The sequence below is a fragment of the Protomyctophum parallelum genome (assembly GCF_964188405.1).
Source record: "Protomyctophum parallelum genome assembly, chromosome: 12".
Classification (NCBI taxonomy): domain Eukaryota; kingdom Metazoa; phylum Chordata; class Actinopteri; order Myctophiformes; family Myctophidae; genus Protomyctophum; species Protomyctophum parallelum.
The window spans coordinates 37,631,168-37,653,753 of record NC_139712.1 but is presented as its reverse complement, the minus strand read 5'-3'; the positions used below and the strand labels follow the sequence as shown (position 1 = coordinate 37,653,753).

The 22,586-nt window shown below is 41.9% G+C and overlaps 2 protein-coding genes across 4 annotated transcripts; one reads left to right on the top strand and one right to left on the bottom strand.

The window, feature by feature from the left end:
* Nucleotides 1-1,388: 1,388 nt before the first annotated feature.
* Nucleotides 1,389-12,402, top strand: kpna1 (karyopherin alpha 1 (importin alpha 5)). Of its 2 annotated transcripts, none has more exons than XM_083778455.1 (14): nt 1,389-1,433; nt 3,494-3,627; nt 4,105-4,218; nt 5,056-5,155; nt 5,267-5,361; nt 6,056-6,187; nt 6,598-6,686; nt 6,778-6,877; nt 7,642-7,805; nt 8,568-8,646; nt 9,143-9,268; nt 9,366-9,493; nt 10,068-10,243; nt 10,393-12,402. In XM_083778455.1, exons 2-14 carry the CDS (start codon nt 3,502-3,504, stop codon nt 10,578-10,580), a joined length of 1,617 nt encoding a protein of 538 aa, XP_083634581.1. In that variant the 5' UTR covers nt 1,389-1,433; nt 3,494-3,501; the 3' UTR covers nt 10,581-12,402. The 2 variants fall into 2 exon arrangements, with proteins under 2 accessions (XP_083634581.1, XP_083634582.1); XM_083778456.1 differs by lacking the exon at nt 1,389-1,433 and adding an exon at nt 1,457-1,581.
* Nucleotides 12,403-13,927: 1,525 nt separating this feature from the next.
* Nucleotides 13,928-22,442, bottom strand: fam162a (family with sequence similarity 162 member A). 2 transcript variants are annotated; one of them, XM_083778216.1, is made up of 5 exons: nt 22,270-22,442; nt 21,380-21,484; nt 16,446-16,557; nt 15,216-15,324; nt 13,928-14,244 (listed from the first exon to the last, which is right to left on the bottom strand). In XM_083778216.1, exons 1-5 carry the CDS (start codon nt 22,310-22,312, stop codon nt 14,116-14,118), a joined length of 498 nt encoding a protein of 165 aa, XP_083634342.1. In that variant the 5' UTR covers nt 22,313-22,442; the 3' UTR covers nt 13,928-14,115. The 2 variants fall into 2 exon arrangements, with proteins under 2 accessions (XP_083634342.1, XP_083634343.1); XM_083778217.1 differs by lacking the exon at nt 15,216-15,324.
* Between the last annotated feature and the right edge of the window lie 144 nt (nt 22,443-22,586).

Sequence of the window (22,586 nt, the reverse complement as noted above, 5' to 3'; positions counted from 1 at the left end):
CTGAATCCCCCACCCACCCCTTTCCCACCCTTTTTACCTCCTTTATGATGATATCCTGTTTTTGGCTATATAGAAGTGTATATTTGTACATCTCTAATAAATGTTATGATGAATTTAAAACGGTGGACCCTCTTGTAAACAAGTGTAATGCTTTGTGTCGTCCACTCACAGTTAACAGTTTTTGTATTGAGTTGTGCTTGAAATGTACTGTAATTCTGCAAACTGTTAATAAATATACTTCAATCAATCAATCAATCAATCAATCAATCAATGCTATTCAGGTATACCTCGCGTCACCAGGCTTTCCTCCGAGGTGGAAAGCCTGGTGAAGCGAGGTTACTATTCAAGTAGGCTACAATCCAAGCCAAAACAGGTGATAAAACTACATGATCTTTACCGTTGTCAATTGGCTGGCCAGCCTGGCCAGGCTTTGATGCTGATGATGTGACATTCCGTAAAACAAGAGAACCATAGATGAACCGGCGGCTCACAAAAGTCTGACAAACACGACTTGACACACAGGACAGCATTTTGAAAGTGTCAGAGGGGAGGAGAAACAGTCCACACCAGACCAGTGCAACTCCTTGCAACTGCCATGGTGTAGTAGATAAGCATTATCTCTTAGTCTAACTCTGCTTAAAGCAGTGGAGTCAGTGGACTATTATTACCTGGACTGTGTGGCAAGCATAGGTGGCAAGTTAGCTCTGGTCCATATAGCCAATGCTTCTAATGCAGGGCAGAATCATAGAAGCATTGGCTATGGACCAGAGCTAGTGGCAAGTAAGGTATTGGTTAGAAATTAGATAATACAGTAACGAGAGAGAGAGAGAGAGAGAGAGAGAGAGAGAGAGAGAGAGAGAGAGAGAGAGAGAAAGAGAGAGAGAGAGAGTGTGTGTGTGTGTGTGTGTGTGTGTGTGTGTGTGTGTGTGTGTGTGTGTGTGTGATCAGACAGACAGACAGACAGACAGACAGACAGACAGACAGACAGACAGACAGACAGACAGACAGACATCACAGACATCACAGACATCACAGACAGACAGACAAACAGACAGACACAGACAGATTTACCGTATTTGGAAAATTGAATACTAATATTCTACTGTGATAATTGACCATGATTGTCCATTAGGGGGCACTAAGGGAATCACTCTTTGTGAATATTGTGAAACCGTGAAGCAACATGCAAGCAATAAAGCCACTTAAGCCAGTGTCCACAATTTAAAATGTAATAAAACACGCTCCAAAAGCGGTTTGGTTTGTTACAAATTGCTAGTGAATAAATAAATTATGTGATTGAATGAGCACCGGCAGCGCACCATCGCTCTTTCTATTCACACAGAGGAAAGATTACGTCACGCATGCGCAGATCCATACCGGCAGAAACTGTGGCCTAGTAGCGAATAAGGGGATTAGAGAGCCCGATCTGACAGGTCAGATATTCATACAAATACACTGCTTTGTCGCGTAGTTTGGTAGCGCTCTGGTTCAATGCAGGGGTTGGTTAGCCTTTCAGTGCCAGCAGACATTTAGCGACCTCTCATAAGGGTTTGACGCTGTGATTTGAGCCAACATTAATAGGTTAGATCTCTCACTGTCAAGGTGCTAGCTCTAGCTAAACAACCAGACATATCAGCGGCTTTACTAACATTAGCTAGCATGCTAGCAGTGGTAGCCTTCTCTAAAACGTGCATGCTGTGGGGAGATTATTTATTCATAATCATTACTAATTCATAATTTGAATTTCCTCGTGTTGTTGAATGTTGATAGCTTGAGAATCACTGAAGGTCACCGCTTTTATAAACGAGAGTAATACCAAGCTAACGTTAGCTTACGTAGCTAGCTATCCTCAGATGCCCCCCTTGTCAACAACTGATATTGTCAAATGATGAATGCCTGGTTATTGTATCTCAAGTATTACCTAACTTAAATTATTTAAGTAAGATGTTGATTAATCGCCAAGATAATATGGTCACATTTCTTTATTTAGTTGATATGATCATCATTCGTGGTCCAATTCGGGGACTCTGGGGATATCAGATTGGTTTGGTTTTGTCATCAGTTTATTCATCAATCTATTAGTCTTGGCTCCTAGTGTGTGTGAGGACTGAGGACTCACTCACAACTGATGAAACTGAAACCCAAAATGTTATGATTATCGCTGAATTGTATCCATAGTATTTTAGATTGTATATTGGAATGAGACAAGTTCTTAAGTGGGTGATGCTCTCTGTTGCTAGGATTGTGAGTCTTTGGTGCATGCTACATAATGGCACATTTCTTAAGTTAATAATAAATGTGGTGTAAGGTTTGTACTTTTGCCCAGGGATTCTCAATGTCAAGGAACCCCAACTTCATATATTATTGGGTAATTATTGGCCACAGTCAGACCCATCTAAAAATATTTTCTGCCAGGAGCCCCCTAAAGAGATTTATACAAAATAATAACAAGCTCACAATGTGTTGTACTTTTTAGATTGGCTTTTAGATGGGTTGTATTTTTGCTATATTAACTTTTGGTGGCGACTCCGGACTCCCTCAAAGACCCCCAGACCCGACTTTGAGAATAGGAATGGGACGATCATATTTATTATCGTTGTGATAAAAAAAAACCCACTCACAATAATTGATAATTTTGTCACAGAGATTTAAATTTATCGGGAAATTGTTCTCCATTATACACATGCATTTAGTACCACTTAAACTCTATACTTGATAAATCGGACCTGTGAGGAGGAGCACATTTGGTGCACTCTTATTTCATTCTACACAAATCAATTTGGCAAAAACAGCAGATCTACAAGCTCACGACAACCCGTTGCAACTTGTAGATCTGCTATTTCCCCCCCCGTATTAGGGATGCTGGGGGTTCAAGTGTTTAAAAAAAGTTGCATTTTAAGTTTTAAGCATATTTTGATTATTGTGATATCGTTAATCACAATTATCTTTGCCACAGTAATTGTGAAGTGTAATTTTCATATCGTCCCATCCCTATTTGAGAACCACTGCTTTAGCCTGGGTTGATCAATGCCATGCACACTGATATATCTTATCTATCTGCATTCTGTATATGACTATGTTCTTTTTGCTGATGTAGAAACTGTCCTGACCAGGGATTCAGGTCCACACTAGCCAGTCTTACCAACCTGTATATTTTAAAGATGGAGTGCCGTGATTTCACCTGATCTGAAGCTGCACCCACAGCTGTTGTTGTATGATAAAGGGGGAGGGGTTATGGGAGGGGATGATATTGTGATGTCACTATATCACTATTTTCTTTCATTGGCACGTTTGACTGTCAAGGTTTCAACTGCCAAGGAAGAAACCCTAAATACAAAGGGAAAACATCTTTGCCCCTAACAACCACACCAAGGGGTCTAATGAAGTACTCTTACCTCATAAACACATGAAAACTAATCACGGCACTCCATCTTTAAGCTAATGTCGCCCAAATTTCATTGAGTTTGACTGCTACACACTTCCGTTTTACTAGGCTACACAATGAGCCAGAGTAAGGACAATGCACGACTCAAGAGCTACAAGAACAAGTCGCTCAACACAGATGAGATGAGGAGGAGGAGGGAAGAGGAAGGTCTACAGCTACGCAAACAGAAGAAGGATGAGCAGGTAAGCCACGTGGGAGGAATGATAATTAATGAACCCTCTGCCTTTTCTAATGACATGTTAGCCTTTATAATGACATTCATGCATCCATACATTTATTGTATTTGCTACTAGTGTTTACAGTTTGATGATTTACTTTATTTTATTATGTCTTTAAATGTCTTGAATACATAGGACCACAATGGAAACAAGGGCTTTTTTGTTATTGTTTTAGCATTCATTGTACAATTTGGGAGGAAAAATCTTAAAACATGAATAACTCTTGATCTAAATCAATGCTTCCAATTCTAACCAAAGATTGTGTTTTTGATGGCCCATCGCGGTCCCGTCGGCGTTAGAAGTAATCATACACCCCTCTGGGGTGTTTTGGCTACATCTAGCTACTTCTAACTACTTCCAAAATGGCACGGAGAAACCTTGAAATAGGCTCTGAAGCTGCAAATCGCTGTAAATCAACTAAACTGTTCTCTGCTGTCGCAGCTCTTCAAACGGAGGAATGTTGCTACAGTGGATGAGGATGGAGCCCTGGAGGATGATGGAATGGCTGATGGCGGCTATCTGGAGTCTCAGGCCAACAATATGGATCCACTCACGGTAAGGATTAGATTGATTTTAAAGAGGACTTAGCCTATTATTGAGATGGGCGATATGACATTTCTGGCCAATATATATATCCGATATAATTAATTGCTGTTATGGCCGATAACCCGATCAGTATGTCTGTATTTGCACCACTCGGTTCACACGGGTGTGATTTTTAAGGAATAATCGATTATGAAACAAAAGCTTGGATTTAATTTCTTATTTTTTGATGGTGGAAAACTGACATACTGTATAAAAACAAAGGAGAACTCCTTAGAGACTTAAGAAAACATATTTTCTTTTCTTTTAACATGCTTTTAAAAGTGCTCTGTGCTATAGTGCAGTTAAAAGTAGCAAATGCTACTACTTCGTCAGTGCTATTTTTTGATGGTGAAAGTTACAGGACTGTATATGGTGTGTAATGAATGTAAGCATATCATATAAACACAATCATTGTTTAGTTTTAATTACACAATTGACTGTCTTCCATCCTATGTTCAAGTGCTTCTGGAGAAACTCAAATGTCAGTTGCTTCTCACTTCAGCTTCACATGCAGGGGGGTTTAAAATATATTATTGAACAAATATTAATTGGATTATTGATATTGATATTTATTATGTTTAAAATATAATAAATATATTTTTGAGGGGCTCCTATATACAGGTTTAATGTTTGTTTTTAGTTCAATGTTTGTTTTAAAAATGCCATTGACAATGAAGGGAAATGTTACGTCATCTCTACCCTAACACAAACAATTGCCATTAACAATAAACAGAATTTAAGCTTGAAGCTTCTTGATCAAGAAAATAATCAGCAGCCTGTCCTAATGTCAAACCGCTCTGTTCACAGGGCGCGGCCATCTCTGAGGATATGACTCAGATGATCTTCTCCGACTCTCCTGAACAGCAGCTGGTAGGCACCCAGCGCTTCAGGAAGCTCCTGTCTAAAGGTAACAGCCACAGCCTCACCCTTCAACATGCTTTTCCTCATTAGATACCTTGTTGTCTGTGTGTTCTGACCGAGTCTGCATTCACACACTGCTCTGCCTGGTGTCACACAGAACCCAACCCCCCTATAGATGAGGTCATTGCCACTCCTGGGGTGGTAGATCGCTTTGTGGAATTCCTGAAGAGGAGAGAAAATTGCACATTACAGGTACACACTTCATCTGGTATTGTGGCAGTGGTGTGCAGGACTTTTGTCCTAACACCCCGAGTGGCATAAACGGAGTTCTCCGTCCTATCAAATTGTAACACCCAGCACTCAGGACGGAGATTAATAAAAAAACTGAGATTTATGGATATCAAAACCGATAACATTGCTCCACAGGCTGGGAGCGTCTGTTGGGCAACATTCAATGTCATTTCCAGTTGAGACGTCATCGTAAATGTTCCCCCCCCATTTTAGCCGATCAGATCGAAAATCTTAAAAGGTGAATAACTCTTGATCTAAATCATTCCGTCCAATTCTAAGCAAAGATTATGTGTTAGACGGCCCACCGCGGTCCCGTCGCTAGTCGCGTTAGAATTAATCATACAGTACCTCCCGTTGTCGATCGCTTCGAGAGTGTTTTGGCTACATTAAGCTACTTCAGCTAGTCACCAGTCAAGGGTGCTTTGAAGTTACCAAGGGTGCTCTGGCACTAGAGCAACGCCTAGATCAGCCTAGATTCAACTTCACAACAAGGTCAATTGAAGGTTGATTTTTATTTTATTTATACAAATCGTATCATGTTAAAAAAAATTCCAGGATAAAACAATAAAGTCAAGAATGTCTTTCCACTGTGGTCGTTTTTGCAAACAAAGGTGTCAACCCACAATACAGTGAAACGTGTATTTGTTCTTTTCAGTTTGAGGCTGCATGGGTGCTGACAAACATTGCATCGGGTACGTCTCACCAGACCCGTGTGGTCATCCAGGCAGGAGCTGTGCCCATTTTCATAGAAATGCTCTGCTCCGACTTTGAAGACGTCCAGGAACAGGTATTATATTTGACCCCAGTGCTTTCACTCTGACATCACACTTGTGTGTGTATGTGGGGTGTTACATTGTTTCACTTTTATCATTATTGTTAGGTATTATTTTTAGCCGATCTACAAGCTTGTTTATAAGGTATTTTTGCTATTTGTCGTATGACAAAGTATATAGGGCTTAAATGGTTCATGTCTGACTAATTGTGATCTGTGATCTATCCGACACACGCAAATCACCCGTTGCTCCTGACATGCATTGCTCTGACATGTGTTGCGTCGTGCTTGCAGTTAGGGTTAGGTTAGGGTTTGGGGTAGGGTATCGGACTAATGACTGTCGGACTGTTAGCATGTCGGACTCGGAACTCATGCCTGTAGCCATTGTGATCACCGTTTGAATCTTCCATGACTATCTCCACCAGGCGGTGTGGGCCCTTGGGAACATAGCAGGCGACAGCACAGAATGCAGAGACTATGTAGTGGACTGCAACATCCTACCCTCCCTGGTGCAGTGAGTGGCAGCTCAGCATATTTCACTGATTCTCATACTGATAAAGCAGTGACTTTGCTCTTTAACTGAAAGAGCGCCATTCCTCTCTAAGGTTGCTGGCCAGGCAGAATCGTCTGACAATGATGAGGAACGCAGTTTGGGCTCTCTCAAACCTGTGCAGAGGGAAGAACCCGCCTCCAGATTTCACCAAGGTAATTGGACCAGATACATTCACTGTGCATGTGCATACCACATTGCCCACCATAACTCAAGGTCACAGGCTGTTTGTTGTTGTAAATAGAGATGACAGTCAGCTGATCTGAGTGCAATACCACCCAATTCGCATCAGCAGCGACATTTCTGCTAAAAAATGTCTTAAACATCCACATTACCTTTTGTGTTTAAGCCTAGTCAGTCCACAGCAAGCCTCTGAATGGCTACCAGTTTGTCTCTCGCAAAGTGGCAGCAGAGGTTGAACGGTACTTTGTCGCACCATGTTTTGCTGCCTCCGCCTTTTTTAGAAATTGGCGCAGAAGCGGATGACCTCTTTTGGTGTGATTACAGCGTAACAGAATTGATGCTTGTGCCATAAGCCCCATTATAACAGGTTGTTTCGAGGAAGCAATCTGATTGGTTGAAGCAGCCTTCTAGCCGTGGTTCAAACAAGCACCACTCCACACCTAATCAAAACAAAGAATTCAGCTGCTCTGTTCTCCCAGAGCGCAGGAAACTCGGTGGTTAGGCTAGCTAGTTTCTTGGGACATTTGTGGTCGTCATTAAAGAAATATGTTTATTTTTCTTAGTTTTAAGGGTAACTGTTGTATAATTGCAATATTACATTCGAGGGGGTGGTTTAACGTCATGAATGCTGCACTTCTGCGTTGCTTGCTGTAGCATCGCAGGCATTAATGACGTTAAACCACTCCCTCTCGTGTAATATTGTTTAAATCCCCACGTTTATACCTGTTCCCTCCAGGTGTCGCCGTGTCTCAGTGTCCTGGCTTGGCTGCTGTTTGTCAATGACACAGACATCCTGGCCGACGCTTGCTGGGCACTTTCCTACCTGTCTGATGGACCCAATGACAAAATCCAGGCCGTCATCGACTCTGGAGTCTGCCGCAGGCTGGTGGAGCTACTGTTGTAAGGCCACAAGATCACACTCAATTATGCATGTCCTTCGGACGTCTAAAAAGTTTACTGTTTCCAAAAAAAGATTGGAGCGTCAGGACATGATCTGTGGGTGCATTAGTTCTGAGACCGGCCATCAGAAGTTTAGAAATTCGGAATGACATAAATGTAATTAATATCACCTCCCTTTCCGGGGGAAACGTTTGATGCCGGAAGGAGTGTGTATTGGGCTTGTCATCGCCTATTCTACTGTAGGGAGTGAAAGTGCAGACCTACACCACCTGCTGACACTGAGCTTGTATTAAAAAACTGTTAAATTTGACCTTTCAGTCATTCTGCAGCAATTTGAGTACATAAATTGTGAATAAGATACTAGCAGAATATACTGCAGCACCATATGCATGTTTACTACAGCCAGCCCTGTTGTATTATTTGCATTACCACTCAAAAGGAGAAAGAAAATCCAATATCCAGCCACTTTGTATGCATCTTTTACTATCGATTTATAATTTGAAATATAGTGAGTGACTGACTGACAACACTGTTTTATAAACTGTAATGTGTATTAGACCATATTAATTATTAACCTGCAATCCTGCATGTGTTATAACACAAACAGCTGTGGGAAATCTGACGACTTTCCCTCACTGTTGCAGAGAGACATGTGGTGTACTTTTATCATCTTAACAGTCGTCTATAGTCGGTGAGTTGTGTTCATGTGTCTTAACTTTTACATTTTCACACTAATCATTGGAATTCTGTGTGTTGTTCCAGGCACTCGGATTATAAAGTGGTGTCCCCGGCATTGCGGGCCGTTGGAAATATAGTCACAGGAGATGACCTACAGACACAGGTAATGTTTGGGGACGGACGGACAGATCTATTTGATTCCCATATTTCAAAGTGCCCTAACATTTGGGTTAAGAGGAAGGTAGGTTGTACTGTATGTATGTGTGGGTAGCAAATAGCAATGGGATTGGCTGTTTGAGGTATTTGGTCTAGAGGGGAAGAAAGAGCGCACCAGGTACAGAGCCGACTCAGGTCAACTAAGTATTCGTTTACTAAGTATAGAGGGTTTAAGTAGTAAACTAATTGGTGCTTGTTCTGTGCTGTAAAGCACAGAACATTGTAAATCCAACTGTGTAATTGCATTCAAGGAGAAGTCAAGTTAAACAGGAAAGTACCCTGTTAGCATTGGCAAGAAATACAAAGAATGACTCAATTCCAGATTACCAGTTCTGCCACCGAAACGGAATTAGTTCCCAAAGGTCGGCCGGCTTTATCCAGACTGCAACTGAACTAGTTTTGACTTTGGGTGTGTGTTTCTGTGTTTTTGTTGTATTTTCCAGGTGATTCTGAACTGCTCGGCCCTGCAGTCCCTGCTCCACCTCCTCAGCAGCCCCAAGGAGTCGATCAAGAAGGAAGCCTGCTGGACCATCTCAAACATCACTGCAGGGAACCGGGCACAGATACAGGTGCGTGTGCAGGCTTGTTGCAGTTAACCTGAAGAGTGTTTACTGTGCACATGATATGGTTTATCTTTGCTTACGGTTTCTCTCCCTGTGTCGTTAGATGGTAATGGATGCAGGACTGTTGCCTCCTCTCATTAATATTCTGCAAGTGGCGGAGTTTCGCACACGGAAGGAGGCGGCCTGGGCCATCACCAACGCCACGTCCGGAGGCTCCACAGAGCAGATCAGGTGAGATGCAAACTATGATCAGAGTGTGCCTCTCTTGACAGATCCATAAGATAACCTATAGAATTTGTCACCAACCATGGAAGAATCTTATCTTATCCTAACCAGGTGGTTAATTGCATTCACCTGCCGTTTGAATCTCGGGATGGGTAAAACAAATTTGTGGATTGGTTAATAAGTTATACTTCTGTACAGTAAATGGTCACTGATTTATTGGTCACAGCACTAGCTGTAGGATACAGTATTTAAATTGAATATTGAGTCCCATTCAGTCCTTCCTAATGCAGTTTACTGGGATCTTACAAATGGACCCTTACTGGCAGGGGCGCCGTCAGGATCTTGACAATTTTTATTTATCGGAGGGGGGGGGGGGGGGGGGGGGGGGGTTGCATAAACATCACTTAGTAATAAGGGAGTCAGAAATGAACATATTATAGATAATAAATTATAGGCTATAGTTATAGTATACACATGGAGCTATTATAATTCACAGGTTCTAAATGATAGACCCAAACCATAACCCCTGAAATTGGTTCTGACATCCGAGTGTGTGTGCGTGCGTTCTGCCCCCCTGCAGATGTCTGGTGGAACTGGGCTGTATAAAGCCACTGTGTGACCTGCTGACACTGATGGACTCTAAGATCGTACAGGTGGCACTGAACGGTCTGGAGAACATCCTGCGACTGGGAGAGCTGGAGGCCAAGAGGGGTGGCGGTATTAACCCCTACTGTGCTCTCATAGAGGAGGCCTATGGTAGGTTTAAAGTTGTCATAGTTTTACGTTGTCATAGTTGTGTTACAAAGGTCACCGGCTTGCAGTTCACTTACTCAAAACGGCAACTCTAATGCCTAATTTTGTTGCAGAGCTTTTTTTAACGCTTATCGGTCCAACTTTCTCCGCAGGCCTGGACAAGCTGGAGTTCCTCCAGAGTCACGAGAACCAGGAGATCTATCAGAAGGCATTTGACCTGATCGAGCGCTACTTCAGCCCTGAGGACGAGGACCCATCCCTGGCTCCAGCTGTCGACTTGACGCAGCAGCAGTTCCTCTTCCAGCAGTGTGAGGGCCCGATGGAGGGCTTTCAGCTATAATGTCAACTCTCCCCTCCATGCGCCACCTTCATCCCCACTGAAACCATTGTCCTTTGCCCTCCTCTTTCTCTCTACCCACAACCACGGGTGGGAAAAAAACCGTGCTTCGAACCCTGCCCCTCCCCATCCCATCTCAAGAGAGATCGATTTAATCATCTTTATCATGATTATAAAAAACGTGTAATATTACCGGAGAACATCTGTGTGCGTGTATGTGCAATGCAGGTTCAAGTCATGCAGTCTTAGTTTGTGAAGGATTCACTTCCCTTTTCCTGACTCGCGCTGAGCCCTCTACGTTTATGGACTTTCCTCTTGAACTTATCCCACGTCAAAATGTTCGCTTCCCATCATCTACATTCCCCGTAACGATTTGACGATCCCGTCTCTTGCGAGCAAATGGGAGTTTGTTGAACCGTGCTGCTTGTCTGATGGAACTGCATTAGTGACTCTCAAGACAGACAACTGTGGATGTGATATTACCCAATCCCCCCTCTCGCTCTCACTCACAAACGCGCATACACACACTCACATCCCCAGAGAATAATGGTCAATCCTAAACACTGGACTGACCGTTGGACTGACCACACGACTGTGGTCAATGGCGTGGCGTGGCCAGTCCTACCCTTATGGGCTGAACTGACTTCTACTGAAGGCACTTAATGTGACTCGGAGGTACCTTACACTACCTCCTCTCTCCAGCCAGGGATCAACGAAACAGGAGCGCGACAGCATTGGTGAGGGGTGGAGCTCGTTATGTGATTTACCGGGCTGCGTGTGCACCCTCCCTGGATACCATATCATGCATTCCTTCCTCCAGAGAGGGAGGACAGGGGGACTCTGTCCATCCTCATACAGCCCTCCATCCATAAGAAACCCCTCGGAACCATGGGAATTGGAGTCTTCCCTCGCACTGAGACTTAATGGACAGACGTAGACGAGACAAATAAGACTTAACCCTGGAGCCTGTCCGACAGCAGACCCGTAGGAATTTTATTATAATCCTAGATCCTACCATAATTCCATTTTATTTGCAGCACTTTAGTTCGGGACCGACGCCAGCTCATACAGTAGTTTTTAACGCTCGCCATTTTTGAATGATTAATTTTGTGTTTAATGGGACAGCTCTTCCCTCCTCAGGAAGTGAGGCGTAAAGGGGTGTTTTCTACATCCTCAGTCTCCTGTTGGTATGGCAAGGACGACAATGCAGCTTACTGTTTACCCGCCCCATGATGGGGTCCAGCATATTGAGGACTGAAAACTGTTCACGACGGACTAATTGTAGTCAGCAGATCATGATGCCTCATAAAACTCTAAGAACGTTACCCTGACAAGTAAATTATATCTCTTGGAATTGGCTTTTTAGCAAGGAACAAAATATGTCTTCCCAATGTAATTGTTTTTTTTGTTTGATCTTTCTAAATCAATGCCACAAACCTATTTTGGGGGGAAGGTCTACCCTAGAGTGTTGTAAAAATATTGAAAGATACTTTTTATTTGGGGAGGCAGAATCTCATTTTTCTGATGGTGCCATAATCCGTATTCAGAAATCCAGCCGGGTAATATAAAGGAAATTTAAATCCAGATTAAACTTGAAAATACTGGTGATTACATAAGTTAACAATCCTGAATTATTGTTTACCAAGTCCTCTTTACATTTCTTTCTTTTGTCAAAACATCTCTGCTCGAGATGACCAGCTCAATACTGCTGTTGTATTGAGTTTGTGTAACTGTCCTCTGTTATGCCATTTGCATAAATGCTGTTTCATGACCTACTATTTGTGAAATGCTTTATTGTGGTTAGAGCCATAAGCACAGTTGCAAATACATTGGCTAATTGGGAGGTTTATTTTTGGCTTCATTTGTGAAATTCTTATAAGCATAGTCATTTCTTTTTGGCTTTTTCTGTCTAATTTGAGACAGATCTGTGTAGAGACAGGAAACCAAGGGGGGAGAGAGGAGAGCCATGCAAGATAAGACCCCATGATGGGGTCCAGGCACTTAAAACGTGACCAGTGTCCTCATGCTCGCTAGGAGCATGGTCTGGTCTATATGAGGCACCCAGGCAGATAATGGCAGGATTGCCGTGTGAATATTGTCTATATAGGAAAGGTTTTCACTGGTGACATAACTCAAAAGTGGGATGCCGGGTTGAAAGTATTTGTAGTGTATTCAATATTACAACAGCACTGAAGACAGTTATCTACCAGTTCTCATATTCATAGTCAAATGTTATTTCCAAACATTAGTGTATCTATTCCTTACAGGTGACTGTGACTTCAGGTGTGTTATCATAAAAGATCAACAGCATATTGTAATTCAAGTAATCATTTTATTAGTCTATGTTTTTGTGATTACATTACTGTTTATTACAACGTGTAGTTACATACAGTAGATGCACAATGTTACAGCAATGAGGCCAAATGAGAAGACAAAGTGAACAGGATCGCTTCTGATTCACTTCTTATCGTTCTCATATGAAAACATAGTACACTGTGGATATCTGTTCCTTACACACAGCTGAGAAGGGGACGGGCCGTCAGAGAGACACTCGAGGCATTTGTATAGGACATCCTGAGAGAGGTATGGCATGACAGGTTACTGGTAGTTGAACCTATAGAACTATAGCTGGTGAAAAGGATGTAAAAGTCTGCCAGAAAATAAAGTGTATCCTCTCCTATAAAATAAATAATTATCAGAACCGCCACTAGGGCAACACGCCGAGGGGGGCAACAAAATGCACAAAGCCAATCCTCGTACTTTTCTCCGGGTCCGCTACTTAATAACGAGCTCCTGTGCGTGCGTCCTCGAGTTGCATGTGTATCTGCTCAGAGCTGAAGCACCCCACCCGGTCTAGCAGTGAGTTTAAGTGTTATTTCGCATCAACATTAGGACAAATCAAAGTTATCAAAGGGCAAAAGTAGCTGATCTGCATGAGGAACGCGGTGCTCTCATCGGGGGCACAAACATTCATAGAGCAACCAAATGGTCAGCAGCTTCCCGCTAATTTATCAATTGTACTAAAAACTTGGAAGTAAAAAAAAAGCCATGATTGTTTAATACCCATACTGCAATGTCAACTGTAAAATCTTCATGGAAGTTTACCTTTATAACCAAAGGCAACATTTGAACAGATTGACACATGTTGAGGGATGTTTGCAAAGACCGTCCAGGGTTTACTGGATAACACAAATCCTCAAAATTGCTGATTTATTAAATTATCCATGTTAATTATATTAACTGTATTCAATGCTGATCTCAAGGTTGTAGGTCTGTAGGAGCACTATTGTGCAAAAATTGATCTATGCTGATCTCAAGGTTGTAGGTCTGTAGGAGCACTATTGTGCAAAAAGTGATCTATGCTGATCTCAAGGTTGTAGGTCTGTACTCTGTAGGAGCACTATTGTGCAAAAAGTGATCTATGTTCTGGTGCTTCTACATGCCCACATAGGGTGAGATCGGATGAACCTGGCTGATGCACAGAGGAAGAGGGACTGAGGGTCCTGCTTTGTGGGGGTATGTTGAATGGCGGTGCCGGTTATTGAGACTTCTCAGCCAGAGTAGCTGTTGCAGCAGCATCAGCCTCTTTCTGTCTCTGATAATCCTCTCTCCACTTGGCTTTCTTCTCCATGTTCTGGCCTGTAAGAGACTCGTGCCTGCCTGCAGCCTGGACCAAAGGATGACAGACACATTTGAGGTGAGATGAGCACCTGAATGAAATGGATGCTCTAGACTAGAGTGTCTTGCACAATCAATGTTGCATTAATGCTACATATTTTACAATCACACTGTTTTAGTGCACCTTGGTATAATTGTACAAGTTTCTGGAACTGCTAGACTCTAGCAGTTCCAGAGGGGCAGCTAGAGGGATGAAATGGAACACCATTCTCATTTGGTGTTATGATGGTAGTGGGGAGCGCTGTCAAAACCCCCACAGGTGTTAAATTATGGGGCACGACAACGCAAGCGGGAAGAAAAAGCTCAACATAATCCAGGGCGTGTGCACGAAACGAGCACGTGTGTGACAATTTCACGGGACCACGCTCTTATAAATACGCTTGAATTTTCAGAAAAGATATTTGGTCTAGAGGGGGAAATATATTGTTTTTTTTAGTATGGGAGTAAAAAGAAATATATATAATGAGATAGTCTATCAATTCGATACAACATAATATTGATATTATGAGCACAGCCCTAATCAAATGACCCAAGAATATCTCTGTATTCAAAACATTGAGTAAAATGGGCAAATTCTCCTTCTATAGCACTGCCACCCAAGTGTGGAATGCCCTGACTCCATCCACTCAAACAATGCGTCCTTTAAAACAGGCCTGAAAATCCACCTTTCAGCATGCCAAAGGGAGAGGAAATTATTACCCCCCCCCCCCCCCTTAGTCTAGTGACTACCCCCATCACCTTATAATCTCCTTCTTTGTTCCCCAACCAAGACCGCAAGGACGTTTTTCGGTGATCCCTTTGGAAGTGTGTTTGACTGTACCCTGTACTGATTACATTTGTTTGACTGTACCCGGTACTGATTATATCTCTGCCAATAAAGTATCCAATCAATCAATCAATGACATTGTGCACACACAAAATGCATTGTCTAATGCCTTGCCGTCTACGGTTGAAACTCACCCGTTTGCCCAGGACCACCATTAACAGACAACCTGCTAATGTGGCCACCATCATCGCATAGCAGGCTTTCACTCGAATTTTGTTTCTAGCAGCATCAATCATTTCAAACCTGCACAATGTACAAACAAAAGTCAATATCTTCTCAAATACATTAAAAACCATCACAGTATTCACAATGCTAGAAACTTTATTACACCAACGTTTCGGCAAGCAGGTTGCCTTCTTCAGGGAATATGATTCCCCTGGTAACAAACACTAATACGTTTCAATATTATGAATATGAATAGCTTATTCTGCTAGCAGTTTTACATTTCGTCACTGTTGGGTGGAAACCTTTTATGTTTTCACAGCTTTTCAGGAAATGGCAAAAAAGGACCTGTGTTCCAATGGATCCAGTTAGTAGCCACAAGCTCTTATTAATTATTTTCATTATCAATATAGGGATGCACAATAATTATTGGCCCGATATCAGGCATTATGACATAATTATTGTCCCGATAACATTATCAATAGCTCCAATAATATATTGTATATATATTATTTATTTTATATATTTTCATAGGGGTACATACTTAGTTAGACTAGTAGACTAGTCATTGGTTAGACATGGGTTAAGGTTAGGTTTAGGTGTGCTGCCCCGTGGGCAGTTGACTGGTCTAAACCAAGTACTGTCTAAACTCTAATCTAAGTACTGCACCCATTATTTGTTTCCATCTGCTGATTGTTTGTATCTGCTGATAAAGCACCCAGCGTGCCATAGGTCTTTTTGTCTTTTTTTATGAACTACATTCATGTAAAAGATAGTACAATCTCACAATGAGCCGCGTTGTGAGCTTGTAGATTGGCTGTTTTTTGCTCCTTTTGTGTGACACTAGAATTACTAAGTAGGGCATTAATTTATGCATAAACATAAAAAGAGATATGCATCTACCCGACAGCAACAATATATGAGTGTTAATTCAGAATCAACGAAAAGCCAAGTGCCATATCTGTATGCTTTAGGCTTCATTCAAGAGTCATTGAGATTATGGTCTGTCGATAATATGAGTCCAAACAGAACTCGTTTGAAATATGGTTGTTTGTCTTCAAACACCAGCTGCCCCCAGGCCCAGATACACCATTCAATTACCTAGCACTGTGCCTATGATGTGACTTAATACAATTTGTAAAGAGCCAATCAGATGCAAGTGCTCATGGGAGGTCTGGTGTCAACAGGAAGTAGCTACTTACGACACAAACTCTGGGATCTGGTCTACTGTCTTGAAGCGTCCAGACCAAAGCAACATCTTCCTATCTAAATTTGATGGTTTATAGCCTGGGAGCTTGAACCCTGGGTGGGGTGCTGGAATAAAAATGTTTAAAAAAACAAAAACAATTGATGAACATACAAATCCAGTACAAACAAACAATTACATACAAATTCCTAACCAAACTGATTGAAGATATGTTTAATTTGATAGGCTCTACTAAGCCATCAGTTCAGTAGTGACTGCACTGCGACTCCACTTCCTGTGTTCCTTATCCTTGGGGGATATATAGCGGCGCAGTCCCTCCCCCTTTCAGAACAACGAACGGCCCAGGAAATGAAAACGCAATGCATTTCCCCATAGGCAGTTTTTATTTAATTTATTTAAAGACCTTTTAAGCGTCGTACGAAGCCAACTCTTGTCGTGACAAATCATGACAACACACACAATATTTCGGGCCAAACAAATAATTAGAAAGTAGAAAAAAACGACACTTTTTTTTGTTGTTTTTCTTCTTTGTAATTATTATACAGAAGAACTTTACCCCAGTTTGTACAGCTATACAGTATAGCACGGTCTGACGTACAAAAGCTAGGTTGAGGAGGGGGGGAAATCCTCTGCAATATAAATTATAATAATACATAATACGCTTTTTTGAGTACCCAATTTGCTTAAAGCGAAATAAAAAACTTTATTAGGAATAAACTAGATAAATAAAATAAACTAGAAAAAGTGCCCTTCTGGGCACAGGTCTCCACCAGGATTCTTCCTCAGCCTAGTGGGAATATGCGTGCACAGTTTCATCGCAATGGGACGCTGCGTTGAGGAGTTTTGGCGATTCGTACAAAGCGGTCTACTCCTGAAAACTGTAGGAGCCAATCGTGGCCAATCAGGATGGAATATGAGAAATCAAACAAACCTGTCTTGATCACATGACTATGGAGATCATGTGTACCGATTTGCGTGAAATGTGGATATGTGGATAAAAAAAAAGGAGTAATAATAGAAAATGTGTTTGACATATGTCGGCCTCCTGGTGGCGCTATAAAGAGCAGATGTGAAAAATTCCAGACAAAGGTTTTTCCTTGGCCTCTAGGGAGTTGGCATACAAAGTTATCCACAGATCCGTGCAGTTAGAGGTAAAAACACTTTTCGGCCAGTTATAGCGCCACCTTGAGGCTGAGTTGAAATTGTTCATGTGGCATTTCGTCCTCGGCCTAGTGGGAATGTGGGTGCACAATTTCAGGGAAATCACGCGATGTGTTCATGATTTGCAGCATTTTGTTTGAAACTGAGCACTCCTGTGAACTTTGGAAGCCAATGTTAACCAATCAGGATGGAGTGTGAGAAATCTGAAAGAGCCGTTTCGTTGAATGGCTCTAGAGAGACTGTGTACCAATTTGCGTGATGTTTGGACAAAATCTGTAGGTGTACTGTGCAAAAACTTGTTTTGAACAAAGCGGCCTCCTGGTGGCGCTATAACAGGCCGTTCTGGAAAGTTTGGGGCAGAGGTTCATCGTTGGCATCCAGGGAGTGTGTGTGCAAAATTTGGCATCGACCGGGTTAACAGTGGCCGAGATTAGCTTCTCACGGACACACGGACGGACGGACACACGGACGGACGGAGTGCAAAACATACTCTCCCCCCATTAGTACGGTAGCTTAGGGCCATATTTTAGAGAAATGTGGACACGGCTGACAAAAGCGCCAAATTTTTTCCACATGTTCTCCATAACCATACGTTTCATTTTGGAAGGGGAGCCACGTCATCAAGATGTCAGAAGGCGGCCATCTTGGCGTTCAAAGATGGCCGCCATGTAATATCTATAAGTGCAGCTATCTCAGCTTCTAAGCCACCTAAAAGGTCAAACTTGGTGTCAATATATACATTTTCCTTGTCAAGGAATGCAATATAACTATAGGGAATATCAATAAGTGACTAAATCTGCCAATAATAGATAATTTCGTTCATTCTGGCAATATATGTACACAATTATGGTTCGTTTTTGGACTTTACTTTGATGTATTCCTATTCTGTTTGGTTTTGGTGCTCATGCAAGTGATGGTGGACAGATTAAAGAGGGACCCGCGTCTGCCACCAACCTCTCTCGGGTCTCAAATCAACCAGGAGAAGAGCATGTTAACTCCGACACAGTCTAGACTTCATCGGTATAACACTATTAGTACAGCAGCTTAGCTCCACTATATCAATGAATCGTTCAGTTTGTGATAAAAGCATGAAATTTGGTACACTTATAGCCAAAGGCATTCTAAAAAGATTTGGATGTGGACCCAACTTGAATTTTCAACATGGCGCCCATAGCAGCCATTTTTCAAAATGGCCACCAGCAACAACCGTTTTCTTATGAGTGATGGATATAATATGATATTCGAGACATATTTGGACATATTTCCATGCATAGTACTTGGTAAATGTTTCTTTTGGATAATATAACATTTTCAATGAAAATTCAAAATGGCCGCCATTTTTCAGAATTATACAGTATTCTTGTGCAGAATTTGAATTAGGAACTTTGTAATTTCTAAGAAGCTTCCTTCTGTCTCACAATACTCATATTACTACAGTGGCTAACAGCCATATTGTGAGAGAAGATGGCGGCCATTAATTTCAAGATGGCCACCAATATTAGACTGATTTTGCATTTCAGCATATATTTGGCTATACCTTTGTGATGTACTGTACCATACTGTATAATACTGTACGGCACTGCAGGGCATCATACTGTACCATACTGTACCTTACTGTATGGTATCATACTGTACTGTACCGTACAGTACTGTACTGTACTGTACTGTACTGTACTGTACTGTACTGTACCTTACTGTACGGTATCGTACTGTACTGTACTGTACGGTATCGTACTGTACTGTACTGTACTGTACTCTACTGTACGGTATCATACTGTACTATACTGTACTGTACTGTATCATACTGTACCATACTGTACTGTACTGTACTGTACCTTACTGTATGGTATCATACTGTACTGTACTGTACTGTACTGTACTGTACGGTATCATACTGTACTGTACTGTACTGTACTGTACTGTACTGTACTGTACTGTACTGTACTGTACTGTACTGTACTGTACTGTACTGTACGGTATCATACTGTACCATACTGTACCGTACTGTACCGTACCGTACCGTACAGTACCATACTGTACCGTACTGTACCACACTGTACTGCACTGTACCGTACTGTACTGCATCGTACTGTACCATACTTTATGGTATCATACTGTACCATACTCTACTGTACTGTACAGTGCCGTACCGCACGTTACTGTACCATACTGTGCTGTACTTTACCATACTGTAGTGTACTGTACAGTACCGTGTGTGTGTGTGTGTGTGTGCACACGCAGGGAAAAGGGAGGGGTCGGTTAATGTGGAAATTGTAATGTAATTTGCGTCACAGTGAAATGTTGCGCAATAACAGTATGTCATACAAAAGCAATATTTGTACAGTAAATATGACATGGATGCAATGTAGTGCAGATGGTTTTCTGTTGCATGCATCATTTTTTGTGCATAGAGAGATGTGTGCTAACGGAGTGATTTGGTAGGAGAAGTCGGACGGATAAACAGACATATTGCTTTGCATCCCCTATAGTAGTAGGATCTAGGATGAGCATCAAAACTATATATTTTAAATACTTTTCATTAGCACATGCTTGAATTTTACATTCCATAGGGCTGGACCACACATGGACTCCATTTGGTTTTGTTTTCTGCATCTTCCTCTGTGACCTGCCACCTTCATGTCATCTCTCACAGCATCCTTAAACCTCGTCTTTGGCCATCCTCTTACCTGGCAGCTACATCTTCAGCATCCTTCTCCCAATGTACCCTCATCCCTCCTTTTCACATGTCTAAACCATCTCAACCTCACCTCTCTTGCTTTATCCCCAAACCTTCTAACCTGGGCTGATCCTCTAATTTAGTCATTTCTGATAATGTCCTTCCTTTTCACTCCTTTTCACAACCATAGCATCCTTAATTCTGCCACCTCCAGCTGTGCCTCCTTTTCATCAGTGCCACCGTTTCCAACGGTACGGCATGGCTGGTCTCACTACCATCGTATACATCTTCCCTCTCACAAATAACTCCTGACACATATGTCCCATATTCTCAATACACTGGCTTCGCTTGCTAGAACATTTCCATCTCTATACTCACCTTAACCTGTTACACTACTGTCTACTGTCTGGTCAATTGGTACAAATCATTTTCTCCCTCCCTCACCATCTCTCTTTGCACTTACTGTACATCTCATATACTTTATCTTAGCCCTGACCACTTCTTAGCCCACACCACCTGACATCACATCTCTCTCTTCTTACCCATCATCTAAAGAAAACCCAATGGGCATTGCCCATTGACATATATTCAAGTCTGTGTGTGTCTGTACATCTGTAATCCACGTAACTCGAGAACCGTTTGCCCCACCGACTTCAAATTCGACACACACATTCCACACCCCCACAGGGAGTGCAGTGCCCGGTGTCGAGTCGGTCGGACCCACGGTTGTCCAGAACCACCACAAAAGGTGGCGGCCATCTTTGAACGCCAAGATGGCCGCCTTCTGACATCTTGATGACGTGGCTCCCCTTCCAAAATGAAACGTATGGTTATGGAGAACATGTGGAAAAAATTTGGCGCTTTTGTCAGCCGTGTCCACATTTTTTTGCTAAGCTTCCGTACTACATGCCTTCGGCCTGGTGGAGACAAAAAGTGTTATGCCCAATGTCTTTCAAATACAAATCTATGTTCTATTACTGTACAAAGTAAAACAGTGTCTTGACCACCAAGTGTAATTTCTGTGATTGGATGCGAAGAATAATTATTAAAGTCAAGGAAGGTTTCATCCCTCATCCAGTAAGTGTTCGTACCGTGTGCCGGGACAGCAGGTGGGGGCTCTGGTTTAGCCTCGGTGGGTTTATTGCACAAATTTCTACGGATTCCTCCTGTCTCCACAACCTGTTTGCGCCATTGACCTGTGAAAAAAAGAAGAAGAGAATATTTGTGTAAGTACTGTAAACGTTTGCAGATGCCAAAAAACTAATATCCCTGACATACCACCTTACAATAGTTGAAATTCGACAGACATATATAGATAGATATAGATAGATAGATAGATAGATAGATAGATAGATAGACTTTTAAGTCTCTGCTTAAAACCCATTTTTTTCGACCTAGCTTTTAATCACAACCCAGTTTAATTTCCAACCTTTTATTTTGAGCACCTCTTACCTTAGTGCCTATTATATTCATATGTACCCACTTGACATTTATGTATTGTTTTTATTTGATTGTATTGCTGTTGCTATATGTTTTTTCTTGACTTGTACAACACGTTTTTAATGTGCTTTATAAATAAAGTTTGATTTGATTTGATAGATAGATAGATAGATAGATAGATAGATAGATAGATAGATAGATAAACAAACAAACACTAAATTTAAGGAAGTGGCGAGAACAGGCAACAGTTTCTAGCCACATCCTCCCAACATTAAAACTATGAACGCCAGTCTTCTAGAATCTAGAGAGTGAAAGAACAATCCACTAGAGAACAACAATCAGGTCAGGTGTATTTATTTGGCACTGGCAGTGTACCATTACATTATCCATGATTCCAAACAAAACCATGTGCCACGCTGCTATTAAAAGATACAGTTGGCACATCGTGTACAGTATGTAGTCAAGTGTAAACACTGTGCCAAGCCCCCCATGCCACATACCAAAACAGAACGCTGAAAATAAAGAACTAGGCAATACGAACCCATCAAGTTGCCAATGACATTCCGAGATTTGAAGAAATTCATGTTTGTGGAGGTTATAATCTCAGCCAAGTAGTTTTTTTACGATGCCATGAAACAAAGCCGTGTGGAAGTTGGAACCACTGGAGAGGATCAGACCAGTGTTATGTGTGTTCTGTTGAAAGTCAAGCTGCTGCTGCTGCTGTGCTTCCGACACTTACCCATAGAGGGCACTTACCATAATACATAACGAACAGGACCCCCTGGAATAAAGCAAGGCAGCCAGGCCGAACCATGTGCCTGATCAAAATGCATGAAGACATTGCTATTTTTACCTAAA